Consider the following 13,561-nt stretch of genomic DNA (forward strand, 5'->3'; position numbering starts at 1 on the left):
AAATCACTTCCAAAATAACCTAGTACTGCTTGAATAATTCTAGGCACTTCAGTGCTTGGAAATAAGTATCACAATACACCAGTCCTTCTTACAGTACTGTATGTTTATGCATCCCAAATTACTCATTTATGAAATTGCTTGCCTTGCAGGTGAATATTCCAATTCCAGAAGGTGTTTCAAAAGAGAAGTCTCACATCTTCCAAAGCCTATTGACTCTGGATGGCAGAAGCTTCTCTGTAGAAGATGTCATGGAGGCTGTACAATCCAGTAGAGACTATGACTCTGCTCTTAGGTACCTCTCACATGAATGTCCCATCTGCAGTGACCAGGTGTCATTCAATAAGGTATGGCCTGAAGGTGGAACTCCTCATGTTATAATGTTAGTTTCAAGTGTTTGAAGGTATACATTCATTTCCCATAATGTGAAGGACTGATTGAAAATCAGAATGTTATTCAGATGTGGATGCACAAACAGCAGGTAAATGAAACAGACAGCTCTTATAAATTGCCACTGTTGTGTCTGATTACAGATAGTACAGTTAGCCTTTATTTTCTATGGGGACTCTTGACTCCAATGTGTATGGAGTCCCAGCTTTTCCTCAGCATTTACATTAAGATGTTCAAATAATTATGGAATTTGGGTTTTCTTTTACATTGCTGGTGCACTTTAAACACAATTAGATTCTGGGAATTTGGAGTCACTTAAAAGTGCAAGTCTAAATTTCAAAATAAAGGATGCTTTTTAGTGCACTTTGTGCCATTTTCAATCATATCTCTGTTGACATTTGGCTGAACACCATGGAGCAGAAATCAGATCCCTTTCATGGTTAGCTTCCTACTTCTTAGAATCATACACGCAAGATGTACAGTATAGTGTGTACTCCTACTTCCTGTGTGGGTCATTTTGCATTTGATAATTTTACATTTCATTTCTCAGGTGTCAGCCCAGTCCATATTTATGTCCAAGACATAATTAACTAGTTTTCTAACCAAACCAGAATCAATATCATTGGGATTGATCAGGAAGAAGTGCAGTACACCTAAAAATGACACCTGTGGTGTACCGTGGCTGACATCTGTCCAGCTGGGGGTTATGCCCTTTAAAAAGATATTCAGTTTTTTTCATTGTTAAGTAGTTGATAAAAGTAGTCTTGTATGCAGTGAAAACCTTGCTTGTATGCAGTGAAAACTTTGTGCTTTTCTTAAGGATATAATGAGAGGAGGCCATTTGTCACATCTAGCCTGTTTGGTATCTTATTTATCCAATGATCTATGTTTCTTGGAAAACATCTGGGTATGAGATTCAACAACTTGGCTGGGTAGCTTGTTCAGTACTCCCATTCCCAACTTTTTGGATGAAGAAATGACTCCTGCTCCAGTTTTAACTGCACCTCCATATACTGCAGTTTCCACTTGTGTGCTTTGGTCTGTGTTTCACTGTTCATTCTGAAGACGTTTATTGTGTTGACTTTGTCGGTTCCCTTGAGGATTTTGAATAGTTTTCCATGATTTTGATTCCATATCTCAGATTAATTTACTAAAGGGCTATCTTACAGTATATGCACTAAAAGGTTAATTAAATCTCCATGCCCCTTAGGAAGTTGATTTCTGAAATATCTTGACATATCCAGTTAACATATGGATGGAGGTGTTCTGCTTTATCCAAGGCAACATTGCTACCCATTTGTGCCTCATTTTAAGAAATTCTTCCCCATATTTTTCTCAAAAGATCGTCACCATGACCTACTGTTCCTGTGCTATCTGCGAAGGCTGTTTCAAGGCTTACTTCTCTTCGGTCATTAAAGAAAAGAGTATTGTGAATGTGGTCTGCCCCATTTGCAACATGCCTGATGTAAATGGAAGTGGATGCACAGAAGATATGATGGATTACTTCAATCTTTTGGACATACAGGTCAGAGTTGCTTATAAGGGATGCTCCTAAAGGTGCCCCAGCTTTATCCCCCACATTTGCCCCACATTTCCTGATAGATATTACAAAGAGTATCTACTGCATCAAATGAAAGTCCTTGCGTGCTAATTGTTGAAATCCATATCTATGGAATTCAACAATTTCACTATTATAGGCAAGGACAGAAATATGGAGTTATATTTAATAAAATCTATATTAAATGTTTTTTTAATAAAGGTTATGAAAAAATAGAAAATGACCTGCTTTGTAACTTCAGAAGTGTAAAGTTTTGGAACCTTAGTCAATATATTAAATCATAACAATAACATGAATATACCAATATCATTAATATGAATATTGTGATAAGAATTTTTGATAAATTGTGAACTAATCAATAATTTGTTTCTGCTTAAGCAGTTACTACTAAAGCATCTTCTTTCTGATTGATAAAGCAGAATCTGACATTGTGGTGCACATGGAACATTTCTGTAAACATTGCAGTGAAATTGCTGGAGGAAGAACTCTGAGGAAATGTTAACAGAGTCCATCTGCGAACATCAGAATTTTTGGAATATTAAGATATATTAGAAATGAAGTAAAAATGATTGAAATAAATGTGTCATTTATTTATTTTTTCTTATAAACAAACCTTTAATAATTAAGGATGTTTTAGTATTTAAGAGTCTCTGGTACTTCTTTGTTCATGTGCAACTTGTAGAAAATATGGTAACATTTCAGTACAGCAAAATGTTTCTTTAACAGATCAGGCATTACTTGGAACCAGAAATTCATGAGTTATTTCAAAGAAAACTGAGAGACCGAACACTGCAAGAGATGCCCAACTTCCGTTGGTGTGCACATGTAAGTGCCTTCAGTTTTAACTCCTTTCTTTCAAAACTTTTGAAAGATTTCGCCACTCTCTGCTGTCTTCTTTACTAAACACTGTTGCATAATTTTTTAACAGTTCCTTGTTTCAGCATGGTATTTTGAATATGTAGTTCAATTGTAAGATTTATAGGTTTTGCTTTTTCATCACAAATGTAAAAAATTGTAAAGTAGGAAATTCTTTAAACATATTCAATGTGTATATATACAACTGCTTCTTATTATATGTAGGCTTTATTTTCACCGAAGATCATGCTTACTTATTCCTTCATCCAGACTGACTTTAAAACAAGTTATTTTTGTTTAAAAATCACATTTTAATTTTTCATATAAGACTCCTGATTAGAAGAGTGTGTAAACATTTTCAATAGTATTACTAGAAATTGGACAAAATAGACAGCATTTAGTGTGCACCCCTTGTAGGGTTAAGACTACAGTCAAATAATGTGAAAGGTTAGATTAAAGCCAGTGATGTCTGGACTGTAGAATTTATTTAATGTTTTGAGCAACAGAGGACTATCTTTATTTGTTTTATTTAATAACATTAATATTATTAGCATCAAATAGACTTGAACTACTGTATATAAAAAATAAATGGAGAATTGAATCAAAATCAAAGAAATAACCCACAACATATCAAGTTGGTTACAGGGAACTTAAGTATAAAAAATAGTTCTGTGTCATTGAAAATATTTTTTTATTATTTTGTATTCTATACAGTTTAGCTTTTTCTATACAGTTCAGCATGTTTTTATTATTTTAGGATATTTGAGGCTACAAGTGGCCATCTCCTCCTGTATTGTAGTAGTTATTTGGTCCTTTAGTAAAGATGCACAGGTAAGTTATATAATGTAATGAAAAGAAGGCCTTTTTCATTACTTGTTCAATCCAAAGTATGTGACTAAATGAACTCATTTGCTCATGTAATCAGTTATACTGTTAGATTTTATAATTAAACAGAAGTGATCTGAAATATAACTGGATTTGTAATTAATTTTATTTTTAACTGTTTCAAGGTGTGCTTTAAGCCTGGTGATAGTTTCTTTGCAATCCGATCAAGTTGAAATGTTGTGGAAACCTCCCCCTTTACTCTTCCCTCTGCAAAACACGGAATACAACTAAAGTTACAAAGTGGTGTGTTTCCTTCCAGTGTTCATTTGGACTTCTGCACGAAGCTGACAGACTACGGATGGACTGTCCTTCTTGTGGGAAAAGCACCTGCTATCAGTGCAAGTCTCCTGTAAGTCTAAATAAAACAGAAATTCCTGAACCCCAGTCTGTATTCTGGCATCTCATTTAACGATCAATTTATTTCTTAAATTTTTACCACAGATTTTTAAGGAAATGAACATCTCTTTGTTTATATGCTCACATAAATAGGGATATAGTAATTGGCAGGGCAGTGTCAAAAACGTTATTAGGAGTTAAAACTGTATTATTTTTAGTATGAATTAATAGGAATTGATTTTTAAATTGGAATACATTCCACTGTGAAGACAAACCTGTTTGTCCAGGACATTAAAAGGTTTATGCAGCTAAACTGGAAGCAGAAAATCTGGTTGTGATGATGTCATTTGTATGGTTTTACAAAATTCTGACACAATTGTTCCCACGAGCATAATTCCCACCCTTCCTCTTCCTATAAATTTCAAGTTTAAAAGAATGTTTGACAATATGTGACTGAAACAAAGGTTTGAATCAGGTATGTGGTTTGAGTTCTGTGTTTTGAACATTGCTGTCAGTTTGTTATCTCCAGTTGAAGATGATTTTTTTACAGGAGATACATGCAGTGCTTCAATCCAAACCAACCTTAGTTGAAAACAATAACTGTAATTTCTTACATTGCATTTTGTTTTTTGCTTAAATTTCAAAATAATTATTTTTTAATGTGAATACCAACATTTTGGATTGAATATAACTGCAGGTGAGCTTCAGAGGATGTAAAAGTTTGATTATGAGAACAGGATGTTCTACCCATCAATGCGTATTTTTAACGCAGTATCACAACATCAAGTCTAGACTTGAAAATGCCCAGCATCTCCACCTCCACTATTTGTTCCGGTAATGTGTTTTATGTTTCAGTGACTCTCTGTGCAAAATTAGAATGTGTCCCAAGGTTCTGTTCATACTTAGAGCAAGGATCAGCCTTATTGTTTCCATTTAAAGTTTTGAAGACCTTAATGAGATTGCCCTTTAGGTATCTTTTACAGATTCTGAAAGATTCAATTCATTTAGTGCGTCTTCATAGCTCATCTTCTTAAGTCCTGGAATGAGACTTGTTGTTATTCTCTAGATATTCGTGATCTGTTTTATAGTGTAGAAAACCATATACAGTTTTGCAGATACTGTATGGTCTAATTAGGCATTATTCTGTTCTTCTATAACAGTTTTGGATGGTGTCCTTATATCAGTTTTCTGAATAATTACTCAATATTTACCCAGTTTACTAAATATAGAAATTGTATTGTTTGATATTTTTAATCAAAAACTAAAATACTGTACAGTATGTTGATTGTGGAAGTATTCACCCCCTAAGTTAAAACCTGATGGAAGCATGAATTACAGCTGTGAGTCTTTTGCTCAGGATCTGTCATGTTTGATGAAAATACATTTTCAAGTCTTGCTTGAGATGTTCTGTTCAATTGAGGCATTTGGCTTTGCCATTCGAGGGCTTTCACTTCTGTTTTGTTAAGCCACGGCAGTATAGCTTTGGCCTTGTGCTTTGTGTCATTATCTTCCCGAAGGGAGAATTTTTGTCAATTCAGTTTTATGTCGTTAGCATTCTGAAACAAGTTTTGCTTTAAGGTTTGCTATAATGTACTCCCTCCGTTTCCATCTCAACCTTCACACTCTTCTCATTCTCCCACTCCCTGTTGATGAGAAGCAGTCCTGTAACACAGTGCTGCCATCATCATGCTTGACAGTAATCCGGATGATTGTTGAATGGTCTTGAATGAGTGATGGACTGTGTTGGGTTTGCACAAAACGTAACACTAGACCAGAAAAATTCTGTTTTTCTTTCATCTGACAAAACCTCTTCCCACAGTTATGCAGTATCTTGTGAATGCTTTGTTGCAAACTCCATGTGGGATTTGAGATGTGTCTTTTGCAGTAATGGCTTCCTTCTTGTCACTCTGGCATATAAACTGGCTTTATGGAGTGACCAGAATGTCACCAACTCATAGGCGTTTTTTCCAATTTCAACCTCGAAACTCTAAAGCTATTTCAAAATTGTTGTTGGCCTCACGGTGGCATCCGTAACCAGATACTGTATCTCTTTCATCAACTGTTCAACTTGGATTTATTAAATTTGTTTAAATAAATATAATGAGCATCAAAGGAAACTTAACACTTTAAACTGCTACAAATTCACTACGTTATCAAGAACATTACTATCTTTTGTAGTAGGTACACTGAATTGTATTGATCAGAAATGGCATAGATACATTCATTATGCTAATTAATGATTGATGATAATGAATAATTGATTAATTGAGTGATACATTTTTTTTAGATGCTCATGATATATTGAACAACTGGAGTTATGCTGTAATTACCCTAAACCCAGCCTCACACAGCCATGCAAAATCTGAAAAAACAAAAGGTTTATATACATGTGCCATGGTCATAGACTCTAATTCTACAGTTAGTGTAACAGAATGTATAGCAGTTCCATTTTAATTTATTTTGTCTTTTTCTTAGTGGGCTCCACAGCATGAAGGAATAACTTGTGAGAAATTCAAAGAATGGCAGCTCTACAACAATCCTGAATATCAAGCAGATCGTCTTGAGCATTTCCTTAGCAGAAATGAAATAGGTAAGCAATCTGAAGTTAAGCTGGTGGTTGAAAACAATCAAATATGTAGTCTGTTGTATCTCATAAGAAGAGTAAATGCTGGCACAATTTAGGAGTCTTTTGTTTTCAAGAGCAGTGGAAGGTGCACAGCTTAAGGGGAAATTGACTGTGGCACATCGCACTTGCAGGGTAATATAGAGTTCTGACAAGAAAGCTATTTTTTTTGTTGTAGTGTAATGTTATGCAGTGTAAGAATTGCAAAATATGAAATATCAATTAATCTAAAAAACGGGTCCTGAACCCAGCTTGCTATGGAAAGCAAATTATAAAAGGTAAAAATAATTACATTCCCTATAGGCAGGGAATACCAAGCATTAGATGGTATGTTTTTATTTTTACCTAAATAGCTTGGCAATAAATAATAACCATGCAGCAAAGCTAATAAAACAAATGTTAATTTCACATTAAATGACTTCAGTTTTTTTCTACTTCAGTTTTTTCTGTGAATAGATATTCACAGATTTGTGAGTTACCAGAAAGCCTGACTTCTTTAGATCTAAATAAATAATTTATTGGGGAATATGTTTCCCCAATTTTTATATTAGCAAGGTGGACATTTTTAGCTCTGTTTGAAGAGTGTTTTTTTTTAAATAGCTTAAGGTTAAATATTAACTATTATTTATTCTTTTTTTAGATTGTCCAAATTGTACATTTCGATTCTATCTGTCGAAAGGAGGCTGCCTACACTTCAAGTGCACCCAATGCCAACATGAGTTTTGTGGAGGATGCAACAAGCCATTCAGAGTGGGATCTGTAGGTGTTGGTGTTCTTCAGATTGGTGCTGATTTCTTATGTGTCTTATCCACCGTTTTGGGCACAAGCAATAGAATTGTAGAAATGCACGTGATTGATTTGTTTATATTCTTTTCAGCGTTGATTTCAACTTACCTTTTCGTCCCTCACAAAAAAGGGTTGTAGAAGTACTACAGATGTATGAAAATTCTGCAAAATATTAAATCTTGGTTTTACTTTCAATATAAAATAGCCTTGAAACAATCAGTGTGCATAAGTATACACTGTTAGAATTCAAAGCCTCCCTCCAGTTCGAATGGATTGCTATCTGCCACCTATTAGTACTTGATAGCATTTTTACATGTTCTTGAAAGATCTGAATCTGTAGACAACATAAAAGACTTCTGTTCGCAAAGTATTTGTAGACAGATTGTCAATAGATAGTAGGTGATAGATGGCTAGAGAAGTACTGTGTCATTGTGCAGCAGAAGTTTTCATTACTGCATGAGGAACTCATTTATTGGTAATCTGCAATTCCCAGTTCCATTTAATCTCAGTTTAATTTCACCATTTCAGTTGTCCTTAACTCTGACTCTAAGGGAGCCGTGAAATTATTGAATTCTTGAATTTCTTGAAGTACAAAACCTCAGCCTTGGTCCAAACTAAGAGAAAGAAATTAACAGTACAACACTGCCACCTCTACACTGAACAACAGGCACAGGGCACTGCTGTTTGAAGCATTTTCTGGGGCTGCTGCTACTTTATTTTTCATTCAAAGTGAACAGTATGCACCAGGATTCATCTGTCTAAAGGTTTATTTTACTTTCAGTGCTTTTGGGATGAGTATAGTTGTCGATGCATATTCACACATGTGATCATTGGCTTCTGGCTGCATTACAGATGTACAGCTTGTATTGCTTCCAGCAGTGGTCACTTCTACTATAAAAGTCAGAGACTAGTAGCAGCTCTCCTGTTAATTCCAAATGTTTTTCAACATAATTATTTACCGACTGTATGCCATTTATGTTAGACAAAGTGTCAGTTTACGTGGTATAAAAATATTATTTTCCTATGTTAATTATGTTTTGGATTTGTTGCAATTATAAGTGATCTGTTTATTTTGATGTGGCACGGAGGCGCTGTGGTTAGCATTGCTGCCTCGCAGAGCTGGGGTCCTGGGTTCAATTCCAGATCTGGGATGCTGTCTGAGCAGTGTTTGTATGATCTCCCTGTGTTCGCATGAGTTTGCTCAGGGTACTCCGGTTTCCTTCCACAGTCTGAAGACTTACTGTACTGGTTGGTTAATTGGGTTCTGGGAAAACTGCCTGTGGTGTGTGTGTATGCCCTGTGATGGACTGGTGCCCCCCTCTGGTATACCCCACCTTGCTTGCTGGGATATGCTCTAGCTTGCTCACGGCCCTGAATTGGATGAAGCGGTTAGAAAATGATTGAATGTATATTTGAATGCTCAGTATATAGGACTGTTGCAAATTGTTTTCAATTAAAACTGTATATCCGTGGCATTGTCTATAAAAGTATTAAGAAATTCACCTTTTTCTCTTGTTACAAAACTTATTTTTAAAGTTTCTCAGCCTTTTGTCTGACCCGTTACATTATCAGTACTCTGCTACTATCTGAAGATATTAAACGACCACCTCAGTACAGGGAAATACAAAGGGCCCTTATTGTTTATTTTTAACGAAAAAATGTGCCAATAAAGCACAGTTTAATTGAACAATTATTTCCCTAATGTGGACAATAGAGGACATTTAAATTGCGCATCATTAGTGAAAGAAACATTCTTTTCAGTCTGTGATTGTCCTCATTCGTCAGGCTTGCAGCTTCTCAAAAGAATGCCATTTGAAGGGTCTTCATGCGCATCACCCCAGAAACTGCCTCTACCATCTACGAGACTGGCCTGTGAAACGATTGCAGCAGCTTCTTAGGGTACGTGCTGTTACAGTTATTTCTTGCTGGTTCTTGAGACAGAAAAAGAATATCCTGTAACATTTTTTTTCTTACAGAATTACAACATACCTTACTCTCTTGAAAACAGAGCTGAGGATAAAAGAAGCTCCACAGGTAGTGTTCACCATTAGTACAATGTTTATTATGAGGCTTATAAGTGCTGTGTGTTTGTAAAGTGTGGACATACAGCTAACACACAGTGTTGGCTAAAGTTATTCTAAATCAGTGATCAAAATGATAAAAGGAGAAGCTTTTGTTTTCTAAAGGAACTGCAGAATGTTTAAGCAAGTCTAAGACCCCTGTTCTTTTTCCTAAGACCAAGTGCAGGTATTGTACTGTACTGTTTTGCACCGGACTTTAAATAGATTATCCACATTTTCCAGATGATGACAGCATCAGTATGAATTGAAGTAATTTACTTATTTTGATACGTCATGCCCAAAGTTGATGTTTTTCATAGGTAGATTGCAGTACAGTAGTGCTTAGTGATTGATTCGTATTGCCAGATACAAACACTAATATAATTTTACAGATCATCTGTGGAAAATATGATCTTTAAATGTTTAGAAGTAAGACTGAATTCAATGTTTTGGTGTGTGTTTAAGGAATGTGCACTGTTTTGGAACATAAAGAAACAAGTAATGGGGTGGAAGAGGAGCAGTGTGGGAGACGCGCTCCAGTGCTTTATTCAGGATACTGCAAGTAAGTTTCAGCATCACTGATGTATTTGAATTTCATTAAAATTTCGAAATTTCCGTTTTTGTACTTTAAAACAGTTTGTCGCTTTATGTGCGTGTATTAATTTACTTATCCAGAGCCCTGCCATATAAAAAATATATACTATAATGCTAAACAGAGCACATACAGTACCAACAGTAGCCTTTATCAATGGAGTTGCCTACCCCCAAATATAGGATTGGATAAAAAGTGATGCCCACAGCTCTTACATAACACCGTTGTAACTTTTCTGATAAAATCTTTGTTTATGTAGAAGGATGATAACTAAAGCTCCATTTCTATTAATATAATGCTTGTATACAATATAAATATGACATGTTTGTGGTATATTTTAATATGTTATTTTTTATTCTAATTCATTTCCTGATTTAAAACATTTTTCAGACTGCATTATAAAGAATATTTGGTGGAGCTCATAAATAACCATTCCCTGGATCCTGCAGTGATGTTCACTATTGATGAAATTGCTACTGAATTACAGCGCTGGAAACTTTCTGTCCCTGAGAAAATGGAAGGAGAACTTGTGGCACATTATCAACATCGACTAAAACAAGTAGGATATTTCTAATGATTACCAAGACAAATTGTTGAGGATTTAATTACAACCAGTATTAATGTAACCAGATTGCATGAAGCTGTAGTCCACAGAGCAGCATATTAAAATAATTAACATATCAAGTAATAGGTTTATTCCATGCTGAAAAGAGAAGAAAGAAAACACAGTGTTTCGGCCATGGAGCCTTCTTCAGGTGTGAGAAAGACAGGGCAGTTAGCAAAGGCAATGTAGCAGGAGAACAAAAGCTGGGAGAGAGGAGGAGCGAGAGGTGGGAGCAGGGAACAGACAGAGTGGCCAATCAGGTAGTGTGAAGTCAGGATAGGTGAAGAGAGGTGTGAAATGAAAGCTACATTGAATAGAGAGAATTTAGAAAAAAATAGTCTGTCATTGAGAGAGTGGAGTGCAATAATTAACAAATCGCCTTATTAAAATTATCAATGTTTAAGTAATTATACTACTATGATAAAACAGAACCATATTACTGGTTGCTTGGCCTAATGCAGAATAGTTACAAAAAGTTGCTATTCATCCCATTGAAGCAGATTCAACAATTTAACAGTTTCCTTATATTATGTTTAACGAATAATATTGTAATTATGAAGCACTAACTGTAGATCTTTTTATATACTGTAGTTTTTCTTCAGTCAGTACTTGGAATTAGACTATTTTTGGGGCACTGCAATACACTGATAAATTCATTGCGTACTGTATAGGCTATATATAGGTGTTTATCAGCATAACCACTTCCAGGGTTATGTAAGTAAACTAACTTCACATAACAACTCTCATGGGTCCCATAATAAAAGTTTACTTTAGATACATACAGAGCAAGGAAAGAGTTTATAATGTGGCAGTAAATTTACCCTGGAGGAAGGTCTTAGCCAATTAGATGAACAAAAAAAGGTATACATAATAATTAGGCTTCCTGGGCTTCCTTTACTGCGTGACAGGTGTTTTAAACCTATTGTAAAGCAAATGAAAAATAGAGGAAAACCTTTGCTAAGTGTAGTACTTGGTTTATCTGTGGAAACAGTATAGAAAATTCCCTTTATCTTCAAAACTACTGTCTGCTACTAATGTTAGATTCTGTTCTTCTACTTCTGTTATTCTTACGACTAAAACAGTCTCAAACCATTAAGTTTAAGGACCTTGCAAAATGTATGGTAAACAAAGTCATAAATCATTTCTTTCAATGGCATAATTACTCTTTTCCACACTCTACAAAGTGTACAGCAGACTAATGATCCTTTACTTTACAACATAAATAACAGTTCAACAGCTCAGTAACACAGAAGCTCATCAGATCAGTAACAAGTAGCATTTTATAGGTATTCAAGAATAGAACACCACTTCCCCCTTGTCCAACGAATCTTTGCCCAGGACTCTACAACAGTGTGGAATAAAAGTTATAAATATATCTGCATTTTTAACACATTCTTACCATAATACTTCAATTGTGAACATTTAGTCACTTAAGCACTTTTACAGTTAAGCACTGTGTCAATGAAGTTCAGTCATGAGTGTGTCAACATATTCATACTGTATATTAGTTGAATTCATGTGTTTGTGGACCGGCATCCTGTCTGTGGTACGATCCTGCCTTGCACTCTGTGCCTTCAGGCTTAGGCTCTGTCTCATTCTGACCCACTGCGGACAAGGTATCAATTGCCATTTTGGTAAACCTCAACAGTCTATTTGAAGCTAGAAAGGTTTTATAAATTCTACCCTCGAATCCATAACTTAACTTTTATCTGTTTCAAAGTTTGTAATCAAGTTCCATGACTCTATAGTCTACCATTACAGCATACTCAGAAAAGGTTTGGGTTCACTAATGAGTTTTGTAATTTATGAATACACCTTGAATCCGAGGGATTGTGCGGGTATTTGTATAAAACATGAAGACTTTTGTAATTTGTGCTTTTTTTTTAATCAAACAGAAGCTAATTCAGGAAGTGAAGTTAATGCCAGACAAGAGAAATCTGAAGAAGACCTTATCGGGACTTTCATCTACAAGGTTCCCTGGGTCTGCACATGCTGCTTCAACAGAGAGAAGGCAGCACGATCTTCTTACAGACTTGCAATTTCTGGTGCTCAATGAATAAATGTTATTACAATTAGTATTACAATTATTACAATAATCCACTAGGAAACTGTTAAGTACTTTTTTGTGTCATTCATATTTTAAGTTAATGCTGGTAATTTTATATTTAAAATATATATTTTTAAAAAAACAATTTAAAAAATACAGTTTCTTTATATGTCTTAAAATAACATACAAGTAGTAAATCTACAGTCATAACATTTTTAGATGGCAAGAAACCTGTGATCATTTTTTATGGGTTATTCCTGTTTTAGCTACTCAGCTTCCATTAATGAGGCAGCAAATGATGGATTCATTGCATGGTGTAAATTTGGTACCATCTACAATTATTTTGATCATCATATGAATAAAATAGTACTTGTTCTGTTTTGTTACGTTTTTGGAGATTCCTGGCATTATAATTGTGCAGTTATAATTTTATACATTTTAAGACCAGTAAGCTTGCTTTAACATTTCAAAATCTATCCATCTTCTAACCACTTCATCCACTTCAAGGTCACAGAGACACTTGAAAATACTTTCACTAAATATTATATACAATAGATGCAGTCCAAATGGGAAAAGTACATATGTGAGATGTTGACTTTTTGTTGAATCACCTGATATTTTGTAAATATGTGTGTCTGTTTTTTTCATGCAGATTATTTCATGCAGCATAGTCAATAAAACAATTTGAATGTGAAAACAGACTGCATGATGATGAGTTTTGCATTGTGGTCTACAAGTTTAAAAGGAAAAAAGAAAACTGATAGTCCTTTAACATCAATGCATTTGGTGGCTTCAAACTCAGATGTTGGAGACATTGTGTGATGTAAA

At 34.9% G+C, this 13,561-nt stretch overlaps 1 protein-coding gene across 5 annotated transcripts in view; it reads left to right on the plus strand.

Moving 5' to 3' along the window:
- Positions 1-13,430, plus strand: part of LOC148833018 (E3 ubiquitin-protein ligase RNF31) — a 29,778-nt gene extending 16,348 nt beyond the window's left edge. For all 5 annotated transcript variants that reach the window (XM_088918717.1, XM_088918719.1, XM_088918718.1 and 2 more), the window contains 11 exons: positions 150-344; positions 1,730-1,912; positions 2,672-2,770; positions 3,945-4,034; positions 6,497-6,611; positions 7,285-7,403; positions 9,216-9,329; positions 9,407-9,464; positions 9,956-10,052; positions 10,473-10,641; positions 12,582-13,430. In XM_088918717.1, coding sequence (XP_088774843.1) covers positions 150-344; positions 1,730-1,912; positions 2,672-2,770; positions 3,945-4,034; positions 6,497-6,611; positions 7,285-7,403; positions 9,216-9,329; positions 9,407-9,464; positions 9,956-10,052; positions 10,473-10,641; positions 12,582-12,746 — 1,404 coding nt within the window. In that variant the 3' untranslated portion in view covers positions 12,747-13,430. The remainder of the gene's footprint in view (positions 1-149; positions 345-1,729; positions 1,913-2,671; positions 2,771-3,944; positions 4,035-6,496; positions 6,612-7,284; positions 7,404-9,215; positions 9,330-9,406; positions 9,465-9,955; positions 10,053-10,472; positions 10,642-12,581) is intronic.
- Positions 13,431-13,561: the final 131 nt, after the last annotated feature.

Source organism: Atractosteus spatula, chromosome 6, assembly GCF_055471065.1.
Source record: "Atractosteus spatula isolate fAtrSpa1 chromosome 6, fAtrSpa1.hap1, whole genome shotgun sequence".
In the NCBI taxonomy this organism is placed as follows: Eukaryota; Metazoa; Chordata; class Actinopteri; order Semionotiformes; family Lepisosteidae; genus Atractosteus; species Atractosteus spatula.